General features: G+C 41.8%; 1 protein-coding gene across 6 annotated transcripts in view; it reads right to left on the bottom strand.

Moving 5' to 3' along the window:
- BTBD9 (BTB domain containing 9) overlaps window positions 1–24290 on the bottom strand; it is a 437181-nt gene that overhangs the window by 67634 nt on the left and 345257 nt on the right. For all 6 annotated transcript variants that reach the window (XM_027601879.2, XM_035728511.1, XM_027601880.2 and 3 more), the window contains one exon: window positions 7411–7518. In XM_027601879.2, coding sequence (XP_027457680.1) covers window positions 7411–7518 — 108 coding nt within the window. The remainder of the gene's footprint in view (window positions 1–7410; window positions 7519–24290) is intronic.

Here is a 24290-nt window from a genome sequence, read left to right as displayed (position 1 = left end):
CGTTTGCCAAGAGCATAGTCTTGGCGCGATGATGGCTGAGATGACTAGCACTTCTGTGGACAAAATTGTCAGTCAACGAGACCATGAAAAAGTGAAGAAATGGTTAAAAAATGAACATGAATGGAGTCGATATGTTAAGGAATATATGCTGGCAGTAAACACGACAGCTATGTAACATGAGAAAGGGATAGCTAGGCACAAGGAAGAAAGGAAAAGGATTTGGGGTCACTGGGGAGTATCAACAGCCCATGTAGTAGAGCTTTTGGGGATTCAGGCTGAAGATGGATGACACACACTGATCTTTCTCCCTTCCTGGAATCCAATGAGGTGACATCAAAGAAATACAAATGGAATACACTCATAAAGGTGTGGCAAACTGGAGGGAAAGATATAAGCAAATCAAGATTTGGGGGAATTTCTAGAAAATGGCAGGTGGATGAAATATTATTTATAAATCTGAGGGAGCAGGGTAGATTTCCACATTGAAGCGAAGTGAGCAGGATAAATCAAAATGGTCCACATCCAGTCATATCACTGTGAAATTTAACACCTCCAACAATGAGAAGATCCTAAGACTTCTACAGGGAAAAATACATTACTACAAGTAATAAGAATCAGATTCTATGAGATTTCTCATCAGTAACATTAGATGCTATTTGGCAATAAATCTGAGCTTTCAGAATTCTGAAGGAACTGAGTTCTATACCTAGTCAAACTATGATTCAGGCATGCAAGAATTCTGAAAATTTGCCTTTCACATACCCTTTGTTTCTGAAAACAATTCTGAATACATTTACTCTGTGCAGTGCCTATGAGAGATCTTGACTGAGACCCAACAAAGTCCTACTGGGCTTCGGATTCACCCAGGAGAGAGAAAGAAAACCCTATGCCACTAGAGTAACAGCAGGCATACCTCCTTAGTGGGAGTCCCTGCAGTGGTTGATACCACCGAATAGGAGCTATTCCCACAGGCATGCAAGATGACAGCTCAGGTGAGAGTGGGCAGGTGTGGAACCACTCTGCTCAGAAGCCTCATATTCTGAATTGAAGCTATTATCTCTTGTAATAGCTCCATAAACAAAGATCCCAGAATTTTCACAAGGGATGTGCCTAGTCACAAAAGTCATCACACTCGGGAAACCCAAAGAAAGCTATGGCTTCCAACCAGATATTTACAGTCCTCCCAGGCCAGATGCAATTTACCAATCAGGGGTAATTTTCATCATAAGCAATGTTGCCTAATAGCTGACATTCCTTTCTATCAGGTTTTCAGGGGAACAGATCTAAAAAGGTAACAGGGCCCAAGGTCAGCATCTCATTGCCAAGGAAACAGGGTTTTGTTAGCCCTTTACCCACATCCAAGAAAGAGTGAAATCAACCTAGATAGGAAAGAAAAAGAAATTTTAGTTATATAGTAGGCCTAGGAAGCAGTCTGTTTAAAATTAATAAATGAACAAACAGTATGCCTCAGAAACCTCTGTAAAAAGGAAAAAGAGGCAATTAGAAACTCCAAGAAAACAAAAAGCTAGCTAATATGAAGCTATTTATTTATTATATGAGGATTAATTCTGAGTACTTGTAAGAAAATCAAATCCATTTGATAACATAGTACAATTCTTCCAAGAGGGACACAAGTTTAGTGACATATTTCCCTCACTATACATCCAATGAATTACAGATCTGTAGTGAACAGTGTTTACAAATCATAATATCATAATGAGTTTTTAGTCATTTTCCCTTTTCAAGACCAATTTATAGTTAACACGTGGAAGGCTTAACTATAAGTTACAGAACAGAAAATAAGTGTTGTAAATCTTTACAATGTCAATGTGGTGGGACAGTTAACAGAAGATGGGGAGAGAGAAGAGGAAATGTAGGGTGGTAATTTCTTCATACATAGTAGGGAGTCAAGGAATACTATCTATAATTGATGGATCAAAATATAGAGGTTTAAGTATATTAGTTAATTTTAAAAGGTAAGTAGTCAGCAGAACTAAAGAGAAAAATGTAACAAAAAACGAGAAGTTAAGTAAGCTAAATTCCTCATTTTTATAGCGAGGAGTTAGTAAAGCTGATAAATTAATAAACACAGATATAAAAATATTATTTATAGTTGAGACATTATAAAAACTAAAAAAATAGGGCACCTGGGTGGCTCAATTGGTTAAGCAACTGCCTTCAGCTCAGGTCATGATCCTGGAGTCCCAGGATCGAGTCCCATATTGGGCTCCTTGCTCAGTAGGAAGTCTGCTTCTCCCTCTGACCCTCTCCCCTCATGTGCTCTCTCTCTCTCTCTCTCTCTCTCAAATAAATAAAATAAAAAAAAAACTAAAAAAATAGTCAAAAGCAGTTACTTCTGAGGAATGGAACAGAAGATGGGAAGGCAAAATTTTACTTTTCACGTATATCTTTCTGTATTGCTTAAATTACTTTTCCATGCATGTTTTACATTCATAATTAAAAAAGCCGATGTTGGTTTCTTACTGTATTGACACAGATTTAGGGTTCAACAATTTAGAAGACAGTAGAGAAAAGGAATCAAAGATTGGAAGGTGAAGTCTTTTGGAATAAGGCTAAAGGGTATAGGATTAGATGATGTGAAAAAAGAGGGGTAAAAAGTAATTTTATAAAATCAGTTAGTGCATTTGCAACAACGTGGATAAATGGTAAGGGCATTATGCTAAGTGAAAAAAGTCACACAGAGAAAGAGAAATACTGTATGATCTTACTTAAACATGTAATCCTAAAAAAAAAAAAAAACGAACTTATGGCAACAGAGAAAAGTTTGGAGGTTCCTAGAGGGTTGCGGGGGGATGGGGGAAGGGGATCAAAAAGCACAAACTTCCAGTTACCAGATCAGTAAGGTCTGGGGATGGAATGTACAACATGGTGACTACTTTGTAAATGCATATATGAAAGTTGCTAAGAGAGTAGATCTTAAGGGTTCTCATTGCAAGAAAGAAAACTGTGAGGTGACAGATGTGTTAACTAACTTACTGTGGCCATCACTTTGCTATATGTATCATTATACTGTACACTTTAGACTTACACAATGTTATGTATCAGTTATTTTTGAATAAGCTGAATAATTTTTGAATAATTTGAAAAAACCTCAAATCAGTGTATACAAAAATATGGTTATCTGTGATAGAAAATAAGCCTTTATCCTGAGAGTAAAACAAGCTAAGCTCCAACTGTAGCAGAAAGGACTTAGCATAGCAATAAAGGAAAATATCCTGCTCCAGGAGTAGAGGGTCTTACGAGGAGACACTGGGGAATCTCATTTCCTAGATATTTTTCAGAGGACAGCAAAAATCTGTCCTTTGATTTCTTGACTAGGTAGAATGCTATCAAGAGGCACGGCTGTGATCTCTAAAGATCCTATAGAATTTCATTTATAACATGACTCACATACTTTATTTCAAAAAGGGAGGCTACAATTTTTGAAGCTAATAGAATCCTCTCTTGAGGACTGCTCTGGAGTATATTAGTTAAAAAGGAAAGGCTTTCCTCTTTTATTGTCTGTGTATCTTCTACTATATTTCTTAACACCTGACTCAAAAATGAAAGGCACAAAAGATTCAGGTTATGCCTCCAAACATAAAGTCATAACCTTCAGTTCCATTGATTCTTAGGGGGTTAAAAGGTACTTGCCTTCTTGCTACTATTCTTGTTCTTATAATATATTATTTATTTATTAATTTGTAAAAACACGTATTGCTGTAGCATATAAGTGCTAACGCAGAAGGTTAAAAACATATAAATTATTTAAATCCACCAACTAATGGAAACAAAATACCAAAAGAAGTAGGGGGGAAGATGTTGATGACTCAATACAAAGCTACTGGTGGGTGGGGGTGGCACCTGGGTGGCTCAGTTGGTTAAGTGTCTGCCTTTGGCTTAGGTCATGATCTCAGGGTCCTGGGATCAAGCCCAGCGTCAGGCTCCCTGCTCAGCGGGGAGTCTGCTCCTCCCTCTGCCTCTGCTGCTTCCCCTGATTGTGCTCTCTCGCTCCTTGCTCTGTTTCTCAAATAAATAAATAGATAAATTAAAAAAAAAAAGCTACTGGGAGGGATCTAATGAGTGAATGCATTTTTGAATCAAGAAAAAACCATTTATTTATTTATTTTTAAAGATTTTATTTATTTGACAGAGAGAGTGAGAGAGCACAAGCACAGGGAACAGTAGAGGGAGAGGGAGAAGCAGGCTTCCCGCCGAGGAGGGAGCCCGATGTGGGACTCGATCCCAGGACCCTGGGATCATGACCTAAGCCAAAGGCAGACGCTTAATGACTGAGCCACCCAGGCACCCAAGAAAAAACCATTTAAATAACTATAAAACCATTATGATATATACCTGGGTCAGTAGTTAGCCAACAGGTTCTTGTTAAAAACCCATACTGTACCACACCTTCAGTAGGGGAACATAAAGAGATGAGGCATCTAATTTATAACACATAAAATGACAGACAAGATGGGTGATGGTAACCAGTGAGATGTGGAAAAGATGGGGAAGCAGAGGGTCTGGCCTGTGAGCTGTATACTCAGTGAGCAATGGCTCTGAAAAGATATATGGGCAGTTGTTCATGGGCCTGGAAGGCCTTCCTATTGTACAAAAAGGGTTCTAGGCGCTTGGAAATGAGCTAATCATTTCATTTCCCTGTTTCCATTTCATTTAGCTGGGCTTAGCCCTCCTTAGTAAGGCTTCATGGTATAATGGAAAGAGCCCTCCATTTTCTGTTTTATAAAATGAGGACAATATTCCACAAGGTGTTTTATGTTCAGGACAAAATGAGACAAAGCACAGCAAAGTCATAGAATACGAGTTACTCAATAATTGTTAGTTTTCTTATCCAACGGCAGAGACGGCTACGAGATGTATGCTCCGCTGAGAAGTGGCTGCCCAGCGAGAACTATGGTTTCCAGCCCTACCAGCATCTAGTGTGGTAAATGACTGCTTCTCCTCAATCGCATGCCAGTGGAAGGGACAGTCACTACATCCAGGCCAAGGCTGTTCAGAAGAACCAGGTATACCTTTTCTCTGTTCTTTCCCCATTTGCCAGCTAGATGCAGATGATGCTGATGAGGTCCCAGATGATGGCAGAGCCACCAGAAGGAAGATGCCTAGGTTCCTCAGTCACCTGTGGAACCAGGAACGCCCATACTCCCTGCTACATGACTGAGAAATAAACTACTGTGTTAAGGCACTGGAATGTTGAGGCCACTTTCTGTGTAACCCTGTTCCCAGGGTTACCTTTAAATATTTCTCTCATCTCAGTGCCAGCTACACTGTTACCTAAACGAAAGAAAGCTTGGTATCCTAGGCCTCTAGTCATTTAATGCATATGGCTTTGGGGCTCCATTTGCATTTACATTGTTGTGGGGGAAAGCTAAAAGGAAGGATCCTGTGGGTTCTGAATCTAGCAAGTGTCACCTTAACCAATGGAAGCATTAAACATGCTCTATGCTGATTACTATCATAACGATGGTAAGGGTGTCAGACATTGCATCAAACAAGTCATCATTAATGCTGTTATGAAATCTTGGCCAAGTAAGTCCACAAAAAGATGTTGGACATCATTTGCCTTGAGGAAAATGCAAACCAAAACCACCACTTCACTCTCACTAGGATGGCTGTGAACAAGGAGATAGACAGTAACAAGTACTGGCAAGAAACCCTCCTGCATTGCTGGTGGGAATGCAAAATGGTGCAGCTGCTGTGGAAAAGTCTGGCAGTTCCTCAAAAACTTAAACACAAAGTTACCATAAGACCCGGCAATTCTACTCCCAGGAATATACTCAAGAGGACTGAAAACATATGCTCATACAAAGACTTGCACGGGAATGTTCATAGCAAAAATGCTTATTTTAGCCGAAAAGTGCAAACAGTTCCAATGTTCATCCAATGATGAATGGATAAACAAAATGTGACATGTATATTTTCCATAGGATAGAATATTATTCAGCCATAAAAAGGAATGAAGTGCTGATACATGCTGCAACATGAATGAAGCTTGACAAAAGTATATGTTAAGTGAAAAAAAGCCAGAAGAAAAGATCACATACTATACGATTCTGTGTATACGAAATGTCCGGAATATGCAAATCCATAGAAACAGAAGGGAGATAACCAGGGGTGAGGGGCTGTGGGAACCGGAAGGAAATGGAAAGACTGCTAATGGGTAGGAGGTTTCCGTTTGGGGGTGATGAAAATGTTTGAAACATTAGATAGTAGGGATGATTGCCCAACTCTGTGAATACACTAAAAACCACCGGATTGTACATTTAAAAGGGGGAATTATATGGTATATGAATCATATTTCAATAATAAAAAAAGAGAAATCTTCGGGCACCTGGGTGGCTCACTCGGTTAAACGTCTGTCTTGGGCTCAGGTCATGATCCCGGGGCCCTGGGCTCAAGCCCCGCATCAGGTTCCCTGCTCAGTGGGGAGTCTGCTTCTTCCTCTCCCTCTGCAGACCCCTGCCCCACTTGTGCTCTCTTTCTCTCTGTTTTTCTCTCTCAAATAAATAAAATCTTAAAGAAAGAAAGAAAGAAAGAAAGAAAAAGAAAGAAAGAAAGAAAGAAAGAAAGAAAGAAAGAAAGAAAGAAAGAAAGAAAGAAAAGAAAAAGAAAGAAAGAAAGAAATCTCAGCTATTTGCTTTATCTTGCCTCCCAGAGAATCTGGCTCTACCCAAAAAGGCACTGAGCTCTTTTTAGGTAATGACTGAGAAAAGGTATGATTCTAGGATGCTGGGAATGTGGTAATTTTGATCGGAGTGAGTTATATGGGTATATACACATGTAGTCATGATCTCAGGCCGTTCAGAACCCACAGGATCCTTCTTCTTAGCTTCCCCCCACAACAATGTAAATGCAAACGGAGCCCCAAAGCCATATGCATTAAATGACTAGGGGCCTAGGATATCAAGCTTTCTTTCATTTAGGTAACAGTGTAGCTGGCACTGAGATGAGAGAAATATTTAAAGGTAACCCCGGGAATGATATGAGGGTGGGGAACGGAGTCCCAGAATAAGTATTAAAGTGTGTATTGCATCGGCAAAATTCTGTAAGGAAGAAAACAGTTCTAAAAGGGTAGTGTGTGGTATCGGGGGTAGGGACCCAAGAGACGATTGCAAATGGAAATCCTTCTCTTCTCTGCTCGGGGACATGTCATTTCTAAGAGTCAAGTTCAAACCACCAAACAAGGAAAGCTTGTTTGATCACATAAAAAAAATAAATTCTCATCAAAGTACTTAATAGTCAAAACTGAAGTAAAGGATCATCAGTATGTTTTCAACCTCCACCTAAGAATCTAATTTGGTGATGCCATGAATCTTCATTAGAACCTTCTGAATCCATCGGAAAGACTGTCTTTTAAATTGGAAACAATTCTGTGAAGACATAACTTACTTGCAGGAGACTTTAGTTCTGTCGGCCACCATGGTCCACTGTTGCTGGTTGGTGGAGACCTCAACGTAGTAGCTGTAGCTTCGGTCATCGCAGTCCCAAAGTAGTAACCTGAACAAGGAAAGTATGTAAGAATGCTGTGAATGTTCTAACTGGCTGCTTCCTGAGGCTGTAGGCCTAAGGGAATCCCTGTCTACTTTACCCCTCCTTCCTGCCTCCTTCCCTGCCCCCTGCCCCCGCCCCCAACGCTTCCAGAGCTGGAGAAAGGAAGTGAATCCCTGGCAAAAGTCTGGTGACAGGAGGTGGAGTCAGTGTGCAATGAGAGCCATGTCTCTTTAGGAACTTCCTTCACCAGTCACCCAATCTCAGGCAGCCCTTGTCCCCTGAGTGGCGATGCTCTTCAGGTTGGCTTATCCGAGAGATGTCCCCAGATCCTCCCTCCTGATTAATCTCCAGTTGCCTGGGCTGACCAAAGGTAATATGCTTGAGACTAGCATTCGTGGGGGGAATCTGTGCTTCCTGACTGATAATAACTAGTATGCCCCAATGACCTCAATGATCATGTTTTAGATTCCCTCTCATTCTTAGCAGACTTCTTGCATGGCTGTGGTACAATGATCTGATTTGGAGATACAAACAAACATCTATTCGTTAGTAAAACTTTCTTATTATTTAGAGATTGATTATTTGGGTTCTGTTCCTCATATCTCCTTTTTAGCTCAGATAAGAACCTGAGCATTGACTATGTGATTCCATTTACATGAAGCTCAAAAGAGACAAAATTCATCGCTGGTGGCAGGAATCAGAACAGTGGTTACCTCTGAGAGAGGTAATGCTTGCAAAAGGGGATGAGGGAACCTTCCAGGATGCTGGAAGGGTGCTGATTCTGACCAAGTGGTAGTTCATGGGTATGCACACAGTAAATATCCAGTTGATTTGTGCCCTGTATGTGTGTTACTCCTCAATTAAAAAAAAAAAAAAAAAGAATAAGAGAAAAGAATCTAAGTATTGTAATACGGGATTAGACAACAGTCCAGCATTTTGCTTCTGAAAGTGCCACAGTGGCAGGAAATGAGAGGCCATTGTTTTCTGATTCAGCCTCAAAAAGAAAAAACAAACAAATAATTATGATTTCAGCCTCAAAAGTCCTTCCCATACAGAATATCTATCTATTGTTTTACATTTGGTCACACACATTTGCTTCCTCCAATTGCCAGAACAGATAGTGAGCTCCCTGAAGGCAGTGCCTATGTCTTATTGATCCTTCTATACCCATGTACTCAGCATGGTGTCTCACCGAGCCTACACTCAATGAATATTTATTTGTAACAACAGTGATAATGATGATTATTACTATCATAGTGGCCAACATTTCTTTAATGCTTCTACTGTGTACCAGGCCCTATGTTAGGTGCTCTATATAATTTATCTTATTAAGGGCTTCCAAAATCCCCTTAGCAAGCATTATTATTCCCATCAAATTGCAGATGGTGAGAGTAAGGCTTACAGCTGTTAAGTAACATGTCTATGCTCAAACAGTGCTGGCAGATACAGGGTTTGAACCTGGTATCCTGACCAAAGCCCATCCCTTTGTTGAGTGCTTCCTTTACTCCCCATTTATGGACCTGGGTCCCAGTTTACAATCCACAAACTATCACTCTACAAAAGTAGTTCATATTATTTGCCCTTGATCTTGCAATGATCATCAATAAAAACCCTTTGCACAAGCTCAGTTTAGTGTCCCCAATAATGCTGTTATTGGGGATTAGAAATGACACTGTGTTCCCCTTACCTTTTGTTCCTTGTTTTCAAGTGTAATTTTGTTTGCTATCAATGACAAAACCCACATTCCCTAATATTTTGGAATTCATCTTTTAAGTAAAGCAGAAACACATTCCACCTTAATTCACCCGAGTATTCCCTTCAGTTCACCTGGGTATTTAATCTCTCAAAGTACTCTGAATGAATCAGACAGGGTCCCACCCTATTGTTTTTAGGTGTCCAATAATTCTGCTCTCAGATTATACCAGCTTGCCTGATAAGAAAGAAAGTGAGAGGCGGAGCAAGATGGCGGAGGAGTAGGAGACCTAGATTTCGTCTGGTATCAGGAATTCAGCTGAATAGGGATCAAACCATTCTGAACACCTACGAACTCAACAGGAGATCGAACAGGAGAGTAGCAACAACTCTCTGAACAGAGAAGCGACCACTTACTGGAAGGTAGGGCGTGCGGAGAAGTGAATCCGAGGCGATATTCGGGAGGATAGACGGCGGGGGAGGGGCCTCCGCCGGCCGCTTCTGGCAAGTGCTAGAGCCGCGGAGCACAAAATCGGACCTTTTAGAAGTTGGCTCGGCGGAGGGACGTCGCTGCAGTGGCTAAGCGGGGGGTGGAATCCTCCCGGGACAGTGTGGTCTCAGAACCCTTGGGGTCACAGAGAGACCGGGGGTGCCTGAGTGCGCCAGAGCTCCCAGGTATCGGAGCAGGGAAGCCAGCTGCAGATACGGAGCAGAGTCGCGGGCTCTCAGCTCGGGGTGGCCATAAACTGTGATCTGCGGCCCAGTTGGGGCACGGCTCCCCCAGCAGGGACCCAACAAGTGGCAGATCCGGGGAGACTCCCCTTCCTTCCCGGGGAGGAGCGGTGCGGGAATGCACTGCAGGGATCTGCTGGGTTTGGAGACTCCGCGCGGGGTCGGGTGTCAGAGATAGCAATGCTCGGTCACAGGCCGGGTGAGCACGGAGTGCGGCCGGAGACCGGGGACACGGGAGTGACTGCTTTTCTCTGGGGGCACACTGAGGAGCGGGGCCCCGAGTTCTCAGCTCCTCCGGGTGGAGATTGGGAGGCCACCATTTCTGCCCTGGTCCTCCAAAGCTGTACCGAGAGCTTGCAGGGAACAAAAGCTCCTGAGAGCAAACCGGAGCAGCTTCCTTAGCCCGGACCGACAAGGGCGGGGCAATTCCGCCTCCGGCAAAGACATTTGGAAACCACAGCAAAAGGCCCCTCCCCCAGAAGATCAACACAAACAGCCAGCAAGCCAAGACCAAGTTGATTGATCAAGGAGAATAGAACTCCAGCGCTAGGGGAATACTGCACATAGATTCATGGCTTTCTTTTTTTTTTTTTTTTTTTTACCATGATTCATTATTTCATCAAAGTTAATTTTTGTTGACTGTTTTTTTTTATTCTTCTTTTTCACTTTTTCAACCAACATCTTATAAATCCCTTTAAAAAAAAAAAAACATTTTTTATTTTTCATTTTTAGAGTCATATTTTATCCCTTCATAGTAGTTACCCTTATTTTTGGCATATATATATAAGTTGTTCTCTCTTTAAAATTTTGAGGTACAGTTTCTTCTAACAGATCAAAATATACCCTAAATCACTAGTGTATGGCTTTGTTCTAGTCTCCTGCCTGATCACATTCTCTCCCTTTTTCCTTTTTTTTTTCTTAAATCTTCTTTCTTTTTTCAAACAACTTATCTTACCAAGTCCTTTTATAAGATCTTTTATAATTTTCATCTTTACAGTCATCTTCCATCCCTTCATTGTATCAACCCTTATTTTGTACATATATGTCTTTCTTCCTTTAAAATTTTAGGAGGCACTTTTTTCTAACAGACCAAAATACGCCCAAAATCTAGTGTGTGGCACTGATCTATGCACTAGCCTGATCATATTTGATCATATTCTGCCTTTTTTGTATTGTTTTGTTTTTGTTTTTATCTTTTTTTTTTTCTTTTTCTCTTTCTTTTTTCTTTCTTTCCCTTTCTTTTCCCCTGGTTTCAGGTCTTTTCTGATTTGTATACAGTATATTTGCTGGGGACGTTGTAAACCTGTTAGCATTTTGTTCTCTCATTCATCTATTCTCCTCTGGAAAGATGACAAGACGAAAGAAATCACCTCAGCAAAAAGAACAAGAGGTAGTACCGTCAGCCAGGGACCTACTCAATACGGACATTAGTACACTGTCGGACCTAGAGTTCAGAATCATGACTTTAAAGATACTAGCTGGGCTTGAAAAAAACGTGGAAGTTATTAGAGAAACCCTTTCTGGAGAAATAAAAGAACTAAAATCTAACCAAATCGAAATCAAAAAGGCTATTGATGAGGTGCAATCAAAAATGGGGGCACTAAATGCTAGGATAAATGAGGCAGAAGAGAGAATCAGCGATATAGAAGACCAAATGATGGAAAATAAAGAGGCTGAGAAAAAGAGAGAGAAACAACTACAGGATCACGAGGGCAGAATTCGAGAGATAAGTGATATGATAAGACGAAACAACATTAGAATAATTGGGATCCCAGAAGAAGAAGAGAGAGAGAGAGGGGCAGAAGGTATATTGGAGCAAATTATAGCAGAGAACTTCCCTAATGTGAGGAAGGAAACAGGCATTAAAATCCAGGAGGCACAGAGAACCCCTCTCAAAATCAATAATAATAGGTCAACACCCCGACATCTAATAGTAAAACTTACGAGTCTCAGAGACAAAGAGAAAATCCTGAAAGCAGCTCGGGAGAAGAGATATGTAACCTACAATGGTAGAAACATTAGATTGGCAACAGACCTATCCACAGAGACCTGGCAGGCCAGAAAGGACTGGCAAGATATCTTCAGAGCACTAAACGAGAAAAATATGCAGCCAAGAATACTATATCCAGCTAGGCTATCATTGAAAATAGAAGGAGATAAAAAGCTTCCAGAACAAACAAAAACTAAAGGAATTTGCAAACACGAAACCAGCCCTCCAAGAAATATTGAGAGGGGTCCTCTAAGCAAAGAGAGAACCTAAAAGCAGCAAAGAGCAGAAAGGAACACAGACAACAGACAGTTAACAGTCACCTTACAGGTAATACAATGGCACTAAATTCATACCTTTCAATAGTTACCCTGAATGTAAATGGGCTAAATGCCCCAATCAAAAGACACAGGCTATCAGATTGGATTAAAAAACAAGACCCATCAATATGCTGTCTGCAAGAGACTCATTTTAGACCCAAAGACAGCCCCAGATTGAAAGTGAGGGGGTGGAAAACCATTTACCATGCTAATGGACACCAAAAGAAATCTGGGGTGGCAATCCTTATATCAGACAAACTAGATTTTAAAACAAAGACTGTAATAAGAGATGAGGAAGGACACTATATCCTACTTAAAGTGTCTATCCAACAAGAAGATCTAACAATTGTAAATATCTATGCCCCGAACATGGGAGCAGCCAATTATATAAGGCAATTAATAACAAAAGCAAAGAAACAGATTGACAACAATACAATAATAGTGGGGGACTTTAACACCCCCCTGACTGAAATGGACAGATCATCTGAGCAAAAGATCAACAAGGAAATAAAGACTTTAAATGACACACTGGACCAAATGGACTTCACAGACATATTCAGAACATTCCATCCCAAAGCAAAGGAATACACATTCTTCTCTAGTGCCCATGGAACATTCTCCAGAATTGATCACATCCTAGGTCACAAATCAGGTCTCAATCGGTACCAAAAGATTGGGATCATTCCCTGCATATTTTCAGACCACAATGCTTTGAAACTAGAACTCAACCACAAGAGGAAAGTCGGAAAGAACTCAAATACATGGAGGCTAAAGGGCATCCTACTAAAGAATGAATGGGTCAACCAAGAAATTAAAGAAGAATTAAAAAAATTCATGGAAACCAATGAAAATGAAAACACAACTGTTCAAAATCTTTGGGATACAGCAAAGGCAGTCCTGAGAGGAAAGTATATAGCAATACAAGCCTTTCTCAAGAAACAAGAAAGGTCTCAAATACACAACCTAACCCTACACCTAAAGGAGCTGGAGAAAGAACAGCAAATAAAGCCTAAACCCAGCAGGAGAAGAGAAATCATAAAGATCAGAGCAGAAATCAATGAAATAGAAACCAAAAGAACAGTAGAACAGATCAACGAAACTAGGAGCTGGTTCTTTGAAAGAATTAACAAGATTGATAAACCCCTGGCCAGACTGATCAAAAAGAAAAGAGAAATGACCCAAATCAACAAAATCATGAATGAAAGAGGAGAGATCACAACCAACACCAAAGAAATACAAACAATTATAAGAACATATTGTGAGCAACTCTATGCCAGCAAATTAGATAACCTGGAAGAAATGGGTGCATTCCTAGAGATGTATCAACTACCAAAGTTGAACCAGGAAGAAATAGAAAACCTGAACAGACCTATAACCACTAAGGAAATTGAAACAGTTATCAAAAATCTCCCAAGAAACAAAAGCCCAGGGCCAGATGGCTTCCCAGGGGAATTCTATCAGACATTTCAAGAAGAATTAATACCTATTCTCCTGAAACTGTTCCAAAAAATAGAAATGGAAGGGAAACTTCCAAACTCATTTTATGAGGCCAGCATTACCTTGATCCCAAAACCAGACAAAGACCCCATCAAAAAAGAGAATTACAGACCAATATCCTTGATGAACATGGATGCAAAAATTCTCACCAAAATACTAGCCAATAGGATCCAACAGTACATTAAAAGGATTATTCACCACGACCAAGTGGGATTTATCCCTGGGCTGCAAGGCTGGTTCAACATCCGCAAATCAATCAACGTGATACAATACATTAACAAAAGAAAGAACAAGAATCATACGATCCTCTCAATAGATGCAGAAAAAGCATTTGACAAAGTACAGCATCCTTTCTTGATCAAAACTCTTCAGAGTATAGGGATAGAGGGTACATACCTCAATATCATAAAAGCCATCTATGAAAAACCTACAGCGAATATCATTCTCAATGGGGAAAGGCTGAGAGCTTTTCCCCTAAGGTCAGGAACGCGGCAGGGATGTCCACTCTCACCACTGCTATTCAACATAGTATTAGAAGTCCTAGCCACAGCAATTAGACAACAAAAAGAAATCAAAGGCATCCAAATCGGCAAAGAGGAAGTCAAACTCTCACTCTTTGCAGATGATATGATACTGTATGTGGAAAACCCAAAAGACTCCACCCCAAAACTGCTAGAACTCATACAGGAATTCAGTAAAGTAGCAGGATATAAAATCAATGCACAGAAATCAGTGGCATTCCTATACACCAACAACAAGACAGAAGAGAGACAAATCAAGGAGTCTATCCCATTTACAATTGCACCCAAAACCATTAGATACCTAGGAATAAATCTAACCAAAGAGGCAAAGGATCTGTCCTCAGAAAACTATAAAATACTCATGAAAGAAATTGAAGAAGACACAAAGAAATGGAAAAACGTTCCATGCTCATGGATTGGGAGAATCAACATTGTGAAGATGTCAATGCTACCTAGAGCAATCTACACATTCAATGCAATCCCCATCAAAATACCATCCACTTTTTTCAAAGAAATGGAACAAATAATCCTAAAATTTGTATGGAACCAGAAGAGACCCAGAATAGCCAGAGGAGTACTGAAAAAGAAAAGCAAAGCTGGCGGCATCACAATTCCGGACTTCCAGCTCTATTACAAAGCTGTCATCATCAAGACAGTATGGTACTGGCACAAAAACAGACACATCGATCAATGGAACAGAATCGAGAGCCCAGAAATGGACCCTCAACTCTATGGTCAACTTATCTTTGACAAAGCAGGAAAGAATGTCCAATGGAAAAGAGACAGTCTCTTCAACAAATGGTGTTGGGAAAATTGGACAGCCACATGCAGAAGAATGAAACTGGACCATTTCCTTACACCACACACAAAAATAGACTCCAAATGGTTGAAAGACCTAAACGTGAGACAGGAGTCCATCAAAATCCTAAAGGAGAACACAGGTAGCAACCTTTTCGACCTTAGCCGCAGCAACTTCTTCCTAGAAACATCGCCAAAGGCACGGGAAGCCAGGGCAAAAATGAACTATTGGGATTTCATCAAGATAAAAAGCTTTTGCACAGCAAAAGAAACAGTCCACAAAACCAAAAGACAACTGACAGAATGGGAGAAAATATTTGCAAATGACATATCAGATAAAGGGCTAGTATCCAAAATCTATAAAGAACTTATCAAACTCAACACCCAAAGAACAAATAATCCAATCAAGAAATGGGCAGAAGACATGAACAGACATTTCTCCAAAGAAGACATCCAAATGGCCAACAGGCACATGAAAAAGTGCTCTACATCGCTCGGCATCAGGGAAATCCAAATCAAAACCTCAATGAGATACCACCTCACACCAGTCAGAATGGCTAAAATTAACAAGTCAGGGAATGACAGATGTTGGCGGGGATGCGGAGAAAGGGGAACCCTCCTACACTGTTGGTGGGAATGCAAGCTGGTGCAACCCCTCTGGAAAACAGTATGGAGGTTCCTCAAACAGTTGAAATTAGAGCTACCGTTCGATCCAGCAATTGCACTACTGGGTATTTACCACAAAGATACAAATGTAGGGACCCGAAGGGGTACGTGTACCCCAATGTTTATAGCAGCAATGTCCACCATAGTCAAACTGTGGAAAGAGCCAAGATGCCCATCGACAGATGAATGGATAAAGAAGATGTGGTATATATACACAATGGAATATTATGCAGCCATCAAAAGGAATGAGATCTTGCCATTTGCAACGACGTGGATGGAACTGGAGGGTGTTATGCTGAGTGAAATAAGTCAATCAGAGAAAGACATGTATCACATGACCTCACTGATATGAGGAATTCTTAATCTCAGGAAAGAAACTGAGTGTTACTGGAGTGGTTGGGGGTGGGAGGGATGGGGTGGCTGGGTGATAGACATTGGGGAGGGTATGTGCTACGGTGAGCGCTGTGAATTGTGCAAGACTGTTGAATCACAGTTCTGTACTTCTGAAATAAATAACGCAACATATTTTAAGAAAAAAGAAAAAGAAGAAGATAACAGGAGAGGAAGAAAAGGGGAGTATGTCAGAGGGGGAGACGAACCATGAGAGATGATGGACTCTGAAAAACAAACTGAGGGTTCTAGAGGGGAGGGGGGTAGGGGGATGGGTTAGCCTGGTGATGGGTATTGAGGAGGGCACGTTCTGCATGGAGCACTGGGTGTTATGAACAAACAATGAATCATGGAACACTGCACCAAAAACTAATGATGTAATATATGGTGATTAACATAACAATAAAAAATTAAAAAAAAAAGAAAGTGAATCATTTCCCTCATTAGTCATTTCCTTGAATATTCTAGTTTCTTAGCACTTTTATGCAGTTAGCCTGTTAATTTACATTTACTTTGAGTAACTTTTAGAAGTGTAATTTTTGTTTTTATGTTTGTCTAGCTCTTATAAAAATTATAGAAAGACTGTTGATCTTCTCATTAAAAAAAAATTCTACTCCAAACATAAGGATTCTGTTCATAGTGTATGTTCCATACATGTTCTGGACTGAAATAACTTACAACTCTGCCAGAGTAGATTAAAAACAAGAAAAAAAATCTTCAAATTAATTAATCATTCTCTTTACTTAACAACCCTGGTATGACAGGCTTTTTGGGAAACAATGCTGAGGCTATCTCCCCAATGGGATTTTGGATTATTTATGGAGAGCCAGGTTTATCATAATCCCTATCCTTCTGGATAATCATGAATTAGTGTTTCTACCAGTGTATCCAAAGGAAAATAATCTGGCCCTTTTGAGATTGAATCTAACCAGATCTCAAAATATTTCATGGAAAAAGACTGCCCTGAGGAGATGGAATATGAAGAAGATAAAAAGGAAGACCAATTATAAGTAAGTATCACAAATGCTCTAGTAGAAATTCCTGGAGTGAGAGGATATTAAAAGAATTTTTAAAGTAGTGCATATTTTGTCTCTCAGGAGCTTTTTCTATAAAGTCCTCCAACTTGTTTCAAGACAGATTTTTATTTTAAAATGAAGATCACCTGTAATTCTAGTAATTCTGTAAACACATACAGACGGTGCAAATTATTTGGAACTTGTTTCTTTCGCTTAATGATTTATTATGAACACCTTTCTTTTGTATCTATCAAATTTGCTTTCTCATCGTATGTACTGGCTTCACAGAATTTCACAGGACACCTTATGGATGTCCTACGATTTATTTAATCAGTCTCTTATTATTGGACAGTTAGGTAGTTGGTAATATTACATTGCTAGGAAAACTCTGTGATGAAACGTTCTTATGCTAAATCTATGACCACTGCCTGTGAAACTTTCTGTAAGTGAAACTCCTGGGGCAGAGTAGGTGAGGCCTTGATATGTATTACAAAAGGCTACACACTTCTCCCCCCACCCCCAAACAGAAGTCTGTACTAGTTTATACTCACATTACCAGCCATGTATAACAAATGCCTGCTTCTGTGCGTCATTGCCGATATTGCGTATTATGTTTAAAAATACTGCCAATTTGATAGATGAAATCTATTTCATTACTTTAATTTGCAGCTTTTTACTTACTATTGAACTTGAACACTTTACCCATTTTCTACTTATATTTATCCTTTTGTTAATGACTTACAAGATGCCCTCTATATTTGAAGGATATTAATCTACTGCCTATCATAGTTTGCACACTGAAGATATTAATTTTTATTAGCTCACTCTATCGATCTTTACTTCAATACTTTCTCCTGGCCTAAATTCTTTTCTCTGACCAGCAGCCAAACGCACACAGTGGTTGAGACATCGCCTTTCTATTCCTCTATTAAGAGTCCCTGGGGGCTGGAAATGTGGGGTCATGGTGACTCCTGAGTGGAACAGGGACACTGATGGATCTCAGGTGATCAAGCCACCTACACTTTGGAGTTTTTAAGAAAGATTCTAATTCATGTGCCTGGATGAATATTTGCTTGGAATTTAGGCTTAGCCAGGAATGAAAAATCCCTTTGTTGATTCAACTGAAGAAAAGCACGCAGAGTCTAAGGACACTAAAGGAAAAACTGGCTCACTCTCTTTTTTTCCATGGAGAGGAATTCTGTTCAAATAAGGCACAACTGAAAAACCCACCAACTCCCTCACTAACCCTTGCCAGCAGTCTGTTCCCATGTCTGTGTACCTACAAGAACAGAGGTACTTCTGATTTGTAATCTGCTGAGGAATGTTTGTTCAGGGAGCTCCCTCAGGACAGACACACTCCCTCTGACCTTATTGGAGAGGCGTTCCTTAAACATATCCCCCTACATCTAACACACCTTCACCCGGACATCAGAAGCCATTTCCAGAAGGGGCTGGACAAAGCAAGCCACTGGCCAGGATCTATTGATGCAGATCAGGTCTGTACTTAGCTGTTGCCACAAACCCCTCTCCCTAATGAGCACCGCATGAAACGCCTGGTGATATTAAACGTTGTCTCCTCCATCTTCCCTCAGTCTCATTGTGGAGTTTCCCTTAAAAGCAGTAAAGTGCTGGGCTTTTTTAAATTGATTAGCAGATGTGATTTTGCTTACATCTTCCATAAATGCTCTGGCTGGCTGCATACCATTGATTACCGGGGTTCAGTTTACAGCAACTAATTGCTCTCCTTGCTGGTGTTTTGATACAAAATTCAATAGTGAATATGTTTTCAAAACTCTTGTCTTTGCGGCTTGAGTCAGAAGTGACTTGAGGCAAACCCAGTGGACTGAGTTTTCCCTTCTTTAAAATAATTGCTCTCTCATCAGTCTGTGAAGAAAGTTTCCAAATTGTAGCATTCTAACTGGAAAGTCTGCATTATGCATGCGATGACAAACTATGTTGTGCTGAATGGCATTTTTTTCATCCCTTTCTTAAGGGATTAATTCTGTGCCAGATTGGGAACGGTGCTGAGGTTTAAACAGTTGAGATCAACAGCTTCCACACTGAATTGGTGTCTTTTAGGTCAGCAGCAAGCATCTGTTTTGCCTGTTTCTAACTGTCCATCATGGGAGATTCCCCTGGAAGGCCCGGGACCACGTTGGCTGACGCTGCCATGTTCCTCACTCACGCAAAAACCCGCAACGAAGAGGAGACAATGCCGGGATATTAGTCATACACTAATTTGTTATCAAATCCATTTCTAATCTCTCAGCCAGAATCCAAGATACTCTGACCTCAAAGGTTTAGACACTAGTCTTTGTTCAAGATCTTCAGAAATTAAGTTCTTTAGAAATAATCTTCTTCCGTTCAACAAATATTTACTGAGTATTGACTAAGTGACATTAGGCAAATCGCTTCACTTACTTCTACTTCGGCTTCATCCCTTGTGAAATTAAAGGTCTAGATTCGATGGTTTCTAAGGGCTCCTCCAGTTGTAGTATTTTAGAATTTGCTGCAACAGCAGTAGAGGTGCAGGGGTGGTGGTTGGAGTTTTTTTCTTTGCATGTCTGTCCATTATAAAGTGACACTTCTCTGGTAGAACTGTTTCTGGCCTAACCTTAAGGTGGACATGGGGGGTTCCCGAGCTTGGTTTGTGGACCTGAATGCATTCTGGGAAGACACATGACCCATGCTGCACCAACTAGATTTCGTTTCTCAAGAATTGAGAATTATGTGAGATTCTGGCTTAACTGACCCTGTTCGCTTAAAATGACATGATGAAAACGTGGCCCTTCAGGGGTGACACTCTTTCACCAGAGGCACAAAGAGACAAAGAAAGTCATCTGCAATGAGAAGCAAAGAAAACAGAGGATGTGGCCCAGGGAGGGGTTATCTTGGCTCCTGGCAGGATTTCAATAGCTGATTTAGCTCCCTATGAGGGCCACCAGAGTTTCTGCCCTAGTATTCAATGAGAAATCTCCCCATCTTTTTAATAAACCTGCCATTTATGGCTTAAGCCATCTTTATGTGGTTTCTGCAGCTTGGAACCAAAGAGCCTAAGATAAGCTCCTAGCACAGTGCCTGAGATGGAAAAGCCACTCAACAAAGAGCAGAGGTTCCCATGAGATGAGGGTGACAATGATGACGTGAGGGCTCCAGGACCAGAGAGACAGGAGGTGAGGAATAGAGATGGTGAGGAAGCTTGCTTTGGATGGAGATCTTCATTCAAGTATGAAAGAAGATCCTTGGGGTGCCTGAGTGGCTCAGTAGATTAAGCCTCTCTTTTTTTTTTTTTTAATATGTTTTATTTATTTATTCACAAGAGTCAGAGAGAGAGAGAGAGAGAGAGAGAGGCAGAGGGAGAAGCAGGCTCCCCGCCTAGCAGGGAGCCCGATGCGGGACTCGATCCCAGGACTCTGGGATCATGACCTGAGCCGAAGGCAGACGCTTAACCATCTGAGCCACCCAGGTGCCCCTAAGCCTCTAACTCTTGATTTCTGCTCAGGTCATGATCTCAGGGTTGTGGGATGGAGCCCCGCAGAGCGGGGAGCCTGTTTGGGATTCTCTCTCTCCCTCTCCCTCTGCCCCTCTCCCTGCTCATGTGCCGGCTCATTCTCTCTCTCTCAAATGAATAAATAAAACCTTTTTTTTTTTTTTTTTTAAAGAAGAAGATTCTCTCAATGGAAGCTGAGAGTGGCAGGGCTGCATTGTGGGGTGGAAAGGCAACCGGACTTTGGAGCAGGCTCTGCAGGGTCTGCCAAGCTGCAGGGAGGGAGCCCTGCAGAGACAGGGCACTCAGCGTAGTTGAGAATTCTCTTCAGCAGTGGCCCTGGGGGAGCAGGAGAGAGGAAAGCAGGGCTGCCAGGGACAAGGAGGATGCAGGGCAGGGTCAGGGAAGAGAAGGGCCAGAGTATTGGCCAGGGCTAGGCTGCTGAGGGGTTAACTGGGGCCAGACGGGGCTGACTAACTTTCAGAAAAGAGAGGGACTAGGGGTCGAGAAGCAAGAGAACAGATGTGGCAGACTGAGAGAGGAGGGGAAGGAGCTGTGGTCACAGAGGGAATCTTCCGTGCTTTGGCACCTCACTCACAAGAGCCCAGTTCCCACTCTTCTCAGTGAGGAGCAGAAAGACAAACATTATGTCAGAGGCTCCATTCTAATCTCTGCTCCTGAGGGGGGGCGGGGGCTGTAACAGCTGCCAGAAGGAGTTATACAGCTCCTGAGGAACAACTTTCCAGGGCAGAAACTGGGATTTCCTCACAGATGAGAGGGGCCCTCACTGTCGGCTGCCACAGGGTTCAGTGATGCAGCTTCCTCTTCAGGTGGGGAGGAAGGTCAAGCTGAGACAAGCTGCTGGAGGACCACGAAGCCCAAAATGAGATTCTCAGCAGGAGACTGGAGCCAAGTAACAGCGTTGTGATTGAAAGTGTGTGAGGCAGGGCAGGTGTGCGCCCGGCAGACTGCAGACACGAGACCCCCCGAGGAGCTGCCGCCATGGGGGCCCTGCCTCAAAGTGGGCTGCAACCTCTCGGGGCAGAGGAGACACCCGCCTTCTTCTGACAGCAGGAGGAAGGAGACACGGGCTGCTCTCCAGATGGAGTGGAAGCTTGGGAGCTATGTTAGTCACAGGACATCAGAGAGCCTCCATGCTGATACTGTATAATCTCTCATGTCTTGGACACAGGACGATTCCTCCAAGAGAGGGAGAAATAACGGCACTGGCTAACAATATTCTCTTGCAGCTGGAGAGGGAAAAGACAGGTGCAAGTGCTCGGTCATCTGGCATATGTAGTTTCTGTGTTTAGTCACTGAAAAGCCCCAGGATGAAGAAAAAGTGAGGAGACGGGGCAAAGCATTACACTTGGGCTTCACAGTGTAGGCTGATCATTGAAAAAGGAGGGAACAAGAGGAGGGGCTTTCTCTATCAAATCTTACATCCCATACAGTAAAATCCAGGTAAATTCTATGAAAGTGGAGAGATGCCAATAGAGAACATGCCCGCAGGATAGGGCAATATGGACAGCTGGATGGGACAAGACTTGCCAAAAGTTTGAGACAGTACAAAACTACCCACTTTTTTTTTATTATGCTATGTTAATCACCATAAAACTACCCACTTTTAATAGCTAATTGAGACCATCACTCCACTCCTCTGAAGGATTAACTTTTTAATTTCAAGTTTTAGGTGATAACAAAACAGCATGGCTGCCCCTGCGATATTCAATATAAACACAGTGGGTGGAACGAACAGTGAATGACTCATTATAATACCACCTCACATTCACACAGACCTCACTGGTTTCAAAATGTTTTTGCATAGATTATCACATTTGGGGGAAAAAAAAGACAATTTATAATCAGCACACTTCCTGCTTTCAATGCAAATCTATTTTTCTTAGTTACTTGCTTAATTTTCTTACGGGGGCTAAACACCACCCAAGCAATCTTTCACAGATTACACAGCCACTTGGCAAACCCTTTATTAATAAATAAGTTTGGGCCTAGGCTTATGATCTAGATTTCATACTATACAGTCCAATTTGATGAAAATTCTTTCATTTTATGCTTTCAATGTGGATATATGAGAAAATTTTGTCTGGGCCAAACAGTGCTTGTGAGGAAAAGCAGTTTTCTTCTACTTTTCAAGTTGACTCTTTCCAATACGGTCCCTTCCTTAAGCAAGACGCTGGCCTCAAAACTATTGGGAACCATTTCAAATGGTCTTGCTAGATTTTAAAAGGTGAAGTCTCATTATGTTACAGGCCTTTTCCGCTGTGACATGCTAAGCGGGCGTGCAGCTTTCACAGATCTTTCCCCGTGTTTAAATTCGGCATTGTCAATGTCCCTCTCGGCAGTGAAGCTGTCTTCCTTGATCGCAGCAGCTTCCTCATGAGGACGCGCACACAGCACGCGCACAGCACCAATGACATAGGTCCAATTTGGCTCACCAGCAGGATCAGAAAAGGACGTGCAAGGGGTGGAAAGAGAGAGCCCTGCCCAGACCACAGGAAGCTTGGCTTCCTAGGTGTCAAGTCCAGTTCACTCTCCCCTGCATTTGCTAGGAAGGCTGGTCAGGGCTATTGTGATTTAAAAAAGGCCATAACTGGCTAATGGCTGAGGGCAATATGCACTTGCGTGAGGGTTTCTGTTTCCTGTCCCCAATTCTGTGAAATTATTCTCAGGGTGAGAGGAAGGGGCAGGCATGTTTAAGAACTCAGAGCTCCCTGATCTACCAGCTGTGTGTTAGGGAGCTTACTCCCTGGATTTGTACTCACATTTATGATCCCTGTAAGATAAAATGGCCCCAGTGTGAGACCAACAGGTAGGGGAGTAAGTTGTCACCGGGCTCCAGGTTCCTTGTGTAACACCATCCAAAGGCCCCTTCTTCAGCTTTTGGGACCAAGCCCAGTCAGGAGGAACCACCCTGACCCTGCTTCTAGAGTGCAGGGACCATGCATGGCTAATGTCTTGGTATTCCTCATGGTCCCCAGCACACCATAAACTCTACAGAGTTGAACCGAAGGAGATATGGGGAACAGGGCAGGAGAGGATGATGGAAAGAGGAGAGGGAATTAGAGATAAATCACCCTCTCACAAAACCCAGGTAGGTCCACCCCAGTACAGCATCTTTTAATGCTCCATTATGTTACATTTCAGTCTGAAACACCCCGCAGCCAGTCCTCCACCCCCACACCATTTTGGAGAGCCTCACTTAAGGAGGTAATTTATGAAATATATCAACGCTGACTGCTATTTCATCTCCTGAGCTTATTCTCCTGCCTCTCCTCTGGCCACATGCTAATACATGTCCACATGCACACAGCCTACAAAGCACCAAGAAGCAGAGCCAAAGAGAAATTTAATAAGCTCCACGGCTCCTTTCTATTCCCTTAGGTCAAGTTTTCATAGGAATCTGTGACTGTGGGAGAACTCACAATTTAGGTACAGGTAGAGCTTTGTATTCTCTCCACCTGATGATAAAGGGAGAGAATGGAAGGGCAAAACAAAGGTGGGGCAGGCTCGACTCTGAATATTACAGGCGAGAGAACATTCCAGCAGGGATGAACTACAAGGCAAAAAAATCTTCCTATTCAAGCACGTAATCTCTTTATTTTTGTTCTCACCAAATCTTTTCTCTGGTCTCTCTTAACGCAGCCAGTACTA

The sequence above is a fragment of the Zalophus californianus genome, chromosome 7, assembly GCF_009762305.2.
Source record: "Zalophus californianus isolate mZalCal1 chromosome 7, mZalCal1.pri.v2, whole genome shotgun sequence".
Classification (NCBI taxonomy): domain Eukaryota; kingdom Metazoa; phylum Chordata; class Mammalia; order Carnivora; family Otariidae; genus Zalophus; species Zalophus californianus.
The sequence above is the reverse complement of the archived record's forward strand: the minus strand, read 5'-3'. Positions and strand labels throughout refer to the sequence as shown.